This window comes from Equus quagga, chromosome 8 (assembly GCF_021613505.1).
Source record: "Equus quagga isolate Etosha38 chromosome 8, UCLA_HA_Equagga_1.0, whole genome shotgun sequence".
Taxonomy (NCBI): domain Eukaryota; kingdom Metazoa; phylum Chordata; class Mammalia; order Perissodactyla; family Equidae; genus Equus; species Equus quagga.
The window spans coordinates 14361753-14367410 of NC_060274.1; the positions used below are offsets into that span (position 1 = coordinate 14361753).

General features: G+C 34.1%; 1 protein-coding gene across 1 annotated transcript; it reads right to left on the reverse strand.

Annotated features, from left to right (window-relative positions):
• Positions 1–555: 555 nt before the first annotated feature.
• VIP (vasoactive intestinal peptide) lies at positions 556–5411 on the reverse strand. The gene is made up of 5 exons (XM_046669112.1): positions 5305–5411; positions 3403–3525; positions 2332–2436; positions 1441–1572; positions 556–601 (listed from the first exon to the last, which is right to left on the reverse strand). The coding sequence occupies exons 1-5, from the start codon at positions 5409–5411 to the stop codon at positions 556–558; spliced, it is 513 nt and encodes a 170-aa protein (XP_046525068.1).
• Between the last annotated feature and the right edge of the window lie 247 nt (positions 5412–5658).

Below are 5658 nucleotides of genomic sequence, written 5' to 3' on the forward strand. Positions count from 1 at the left end.
AAATAAGCAAAATTTGACCTCTGCTGCAGAAGTTTGCTGTGTTTCAAGGGCTACAGTTAGACTCAGGGAACTTTGATATTTTTACAATAACGAGCCATGCTGTAATCTTGTGGTATTTTCCTGTCCTGAAATTAAGTGAGGTGCTAACAGTCAATCGTGGAATCAAACCTTAAATTAATAAAAGCAGCATGACTTGATTCTTAAAAAGAAAGCCAGTTTCCCTCATTAGTGTGAGTCAGTCTCCTCTGTTTTACATCTTGACAGGAGGATAGGAATAAGTCTGAATAAACTAGGAGTTTCCAAACTGTTTACTTTCTCTTTTATGTGATCAGAACATTGCATGAATAATTTAAGCTGTATACTGGCTTGGGGTTCAATTCAGGTAGAAACTTCCTTCTTAGATGAGTCTCATTGTAAGAACTCTAAGATGTTTCTTACCAAGTGATTCTTATCTACTTAAATAATTAGATAATTGCTCTAAGAATATAGCAGGAATGCACAGATATACCCACCACTGGGAAGTTGTCAGCAGCTTTGCTCCAAAGAGCTTTTTCATTATTTTTCTAACTCTTCAAGGAAGTCAGGAGATTCTCCCTCACTGCTGCAGGCCAGAAAAAGAAAATTACACATGTTAAGGCTCTTAGATGAGAAAACCTCTAAAGAAATGAGGATCTATGACCTATGATGTTCTCTGTATTCTGTAAAGTGCTCTGGGGACTAAACAATCATCTTTGAGGTTAGTTATTACCTATCAATTGTTCTTCAATCTTAAAATGTCTAAAATTATCCTTACAGACTTACAATCTGGTGGGCAAAGAGAGTTATCTTGTCTGATCTCACCCAAACAAGATTGTCCTTAAAACTCACCATCTAAACAAAAATAATTGAGATAAAAAGAGAGAGCACTCCACTTCCTATTTATTGTGCTGCAATATTTATATGCCATAAAGAGACATAGGTTTTATAGAATCTGAGAAGACAAAAGAACTTATGGTTTAATTTGGTAAAATAAGAGTATTGAATATGCATATGAAGGGAGTTCCATGTGATACCAATTGCTAATTGACTGCACTTTACATGTCTTAAAAATCAGCACTTTTGATAAAACCTGTTCCCAGATTCAGACTAGATGTCTCTACAGTCATCACTTTTAATCCTGGAGGCACAGTAGGATCAACTGGGGAGCTCTTTAAAAATACCAATGTCTAGAGCCATACTCCTAGAGGCTCTAATTTCCTGGCAATTGGTTTTGGGTAAGCCCCAGACATCAGTATTTTTAAAATTCTCCCAGGTCGTCTAATGTCAGGCAAGGTTGAGAATTACTGCTTCACACAGTATAAATAGATAGTGAGATAGAGAGGTAGATAAGTGTCCATATGCAGCTACTATTTTGAAAGTCATTTATAATTTCTCATTTTAGGAAGTTCTCTATTTCTTTACCTCCTTTTCCCGTTCAGAATTGAGTTCAAGTATTTCTTTACAGCCATTTGTTTTCGAAGGCGGGTATAGTTGTCAGTGAAGACGGCATCTGAGTGGCGTTTGATTGGTCCCTGGTCTTCTGAGATGTTATTGCTAAGGAGTGTGAGGAAAAGAAAATCAAAGAATTTTAACAAGAAATGACAAATATGCCAAAATTCCAAATTTCTTGGAGTCAGATAAAAATTCCAACACTCAACTCGTTTTCTATCACAAAAATAGTAAAAGAAAAATACATCTAAACTTCAGGATGGGGGAGCAAGGAATAATCCAACAAATTTTGGCATTTACTAGGAGTGCCTTAAGACACATTCTGTACTACCTGAGAAAATAATTTATCCAAAAGAAAGGTGGGGGGAGGGAATATTTGAAGCTGTGTTCTGCCATTGAGAGGGAAATTTCTTTAAAAATAAATGCTCTTTAGAAGCTATGCCACCGTGAACAGTACCATCAAAACATTCAGCTATTGGCCGTTTAAAAACAGAATCTTCCAATGCTTGATCTGAGCAGGAAGTAAAAAGCAAGTAACTATGGTTAACCTCAAAATTTGCTTCATTTATACTATGTCATTTATTTTTACTGTCTAGTTCAACTTGATTGCAAATTTATAAATGATTGGTACTTAAGAAAAAAAGTGTGCCTGGAGCCAGGGAGTATGATACTACTAAAAAGTCTTTTTCCTTAATCCATGAGTATAATATACTTTATTGAAGAATATAAATTATTTCTAACCATGTTGAACATTATCAAGAGTTATCAATTTTGAACAAAGCAAATAAATTCTAGACAGTGAAAATATAATTTGCAGATTAAATAATCATAACATGTTTGATAAAAATAATAAATTCTCCTTACCTAACTCGTTTTCCAATAAGGGACTCAAGGTACTTTTTGGCAGAAATTTGACCCAAGAGTCTACTAAAGTCACTGGTGAAAACTCCATCCGCATGCCTGGTGTTCCTAAAACAAGGAGGAAAGGATAACCATTATTTTGTGAATGGTTTTCTAAAATATTATTTGGCTCATTAAATTAGAAAGAAACGTATCAGCTTATTGTGAAAGCTTCTCATGCAAATTTAAGTCCAAATGAAGTTTTCCTAACAACCTAATAAGTCACTTATATCACGACATTTCCTACAGTTCTAGCCCAAAACTTTGAAAAATTAAAGAAATTAGCTTTTTAAGTAGTCTACCCCAATATTAAATAATGCTCCCTGGTAGAATCTATAAAACTAATTCATCTCTAGGAAATATTGGTGGGAAAAATAGATTTAATTAGTTTTATTTATTTATCTTTTTTTGTGGGGCTTTATTTCTTCTACCCTGAATAAAGATATATACAAGGGGAAACTATCCTGATTTCAGCAATAAACCCATTATATATTTTGCTATTCCTTCTGCCAAAATATATGGAAACAAAATCTCTTAAGATAGAGAGGATCTTAGGGCCTACCAACCAACTTTTCCAGCCAAGGGAGGAACCTCTTAAACTTTGTCTTCAGTACAGAGCTGCTGTATCTGCACTTGAATGCTGCTCTAGACAAATGGTTCTGCGAATGAATAGCTTTTATTATTAGAGACTTTTTCTTTACATAGAGATGAAATTCTTGCCTTAGAATTCCCTCCATCATGGAGTCCTAAATGCTGTGGTCTTACTAGAATTGGTACAATTTCTGATGTTGAAATTTTGTGCAACAGAACGTAAGGGGATGATTTGTTCATCCTGGCTTGTCACAACCTCTCTACGTGAAAATCATGTACAGCTGCAAAAGCTGTAATAAACCAGCTTCAATAAATCAGGCCGGATGAAGCCATGATACCTGGAGACCTGTAGTGTTATACTGAGCTTCATGGCGACACAAAAATAAAACATCTATATTTCAAAAATATATTTCCTAAAATACAACTCGATGAAAATCAACTCACCTGGATACATCATAGTAGGGTGTGTCATTTTCAGCTAACACATTTTGCAAGATGTCAGTGTCTGCTTTTAGTGAAACTTGATCAGGTTCATTTGCTTCTTCAAATGATATTCTGTCACCCAACCTACTAGGAAAAAATGCGGTAGAAGTATAATACAGTTTTTTCTCAGAAAACAGTGTTTATGGTGTTACAGCCATTTGAACAAGATATTCAACAACTTGGGATTCTATGGTTTATGAGTGTATAAATAGTGAAATTTTTTATTATCCCATAAAATAGATGCCATACAACTTTTCCAAGCTCTAAGTGCCAAGCATAAGAGCTACTTAATTCAATCCTATCAGAGCATTAAGTGAAGTACACTTTTTGATAGTATCTTCGTTTTGCAAAGTTAAATTTTATGGGTAGAAAGATTTTATACAAAACAGAAACCCAAAATTTTTTAATAGTCGATATTAAAACTAGGAGCAATTCATGTATTTGTTGATGTTTAGTATCAATTGTCTCAAACATTTCTCAAGAGCTGAGTATCAACTGCTTTTCTTTCTCTAGGTCTCTAAGCTTTGCTTCAAAGATTAACCTTGGTGTGATATATTTCTCTGTATTAATCAAGTCCAAAGAACTTTTCCCTGGGAACTTCTGCTTCCTAATCTTATGTATTAACACAATTTTAGTCAGGAATGCACAATGCTTTACCGGAAGACTAAGAGCAGTCATGCCTACACATAGAATATGATTATATTTGTGAATGCATGCACATTTTGAACACCAGCACACTAAGAAAATTATGAATGTATATTTTTCACTGTTAGGGTAAAACTCCAAGGAGTGTGTTGGCTCCTGGGCCCTTGTATATCTTTTGGTGCTGTAGCAGTAGATGGTCAGTAACAATCAGTTCTCCTTGTATGAAGCCTAGAAATCAATGCAAACTTCAGCATTCTTGTGATCATTGGTCTATTGTGATATAACCATTCAGATAGAATCATTCTATTTAGTTAGCAAAGCAACATAAGATCTGGCTTTAAGCAGATTTCAAAGAGAACACTAACAGCTAAGAGATTATTCACTCTATTGAGCATAAGTCTACCTTGAGCAAAGAATCAGGAATGGGAAAATAAACAAAGAAATGATGATTTTGCCCTTAGATATAATGGTGTTTGTAAACCAGAAAACTAAAAACCATAAAGCTAACGTCATTATCACTTGCTGTTTATTTCTTTAGCATAAATCTATTTAATTTCAGATAAACCTTTAAATATGAGTTGCGTTATACTACATGAACTTGAAATATGAAATACAACATAGAGAACAGTAAAACTAAGGATTTATGGTTAAAATAAAGTACATTAAAATTCATTCATTGGGAGAGGGTGTCTCAGTAGATCAATTATAAGAACAATTTTTAATACTGGCAAATTGATTCTGCCTAGATAGATAGATCTGTTCAACATGATTTTATACATGTTTCACTAATCAACTACTAATCTTATGATTATTTTCTGATTGATCTTGAAAATGAACTAAAATGAGATAGGCAACTAAACATCTACTTTTCCATCAGAAACTGAACTGAACTCAGATAATAATAGATAAAAGCTTATAATTTATCTAAAACTGGTTTTGAATGAAAGGAAAGCCAAATCCTCCCCTGCCTTGTTTGGAAGTGTGACCCACCCTATTTATAAAACCAATGATTGATACAGTACCTCATCCTGAGAGTGAATTCTGGGATCCAGAATAATCACATTGACAATGTTGAAAAATTTCACATAACACATCAACCAAAATATTTAGATAAATAATATATAATTTTAAAAAGTGAGTTGTCCCAAATAACATATAGAACATTCCCATATAGCTGAAGAAGGAATGTTTAACTGTCTGAAATGAAAGAGAACTTACCTCAGAGCAGAAGGTGCTCCAAAAAGAGGCCATGCCAATGTTTGTGAGAAGAGCATGCTACAAAGTGCCAGGAGCACGAGGAGCTGAGGCTTACTTCTGATTTCCATCTCTGCTCCTCAAAAGGGAGAGAATCATATCAGTTTTTCCAACCATATATGTCACCAGCAAGGTAATTCTGACTGTCTAGCAGTAATTTCTAAAGGCTCTTGGAGAATTTGGAAAAAGTAATTTTCATCTTATAGAAAAAGTTAAATTACAATATGATTACTTTTAAAATCGGGAAGATTTTTCTTGACTACAAATGCTTAAATAAAAATTAGGATACTTTTCAACTGCTGCCTACCTCTCGCCAGG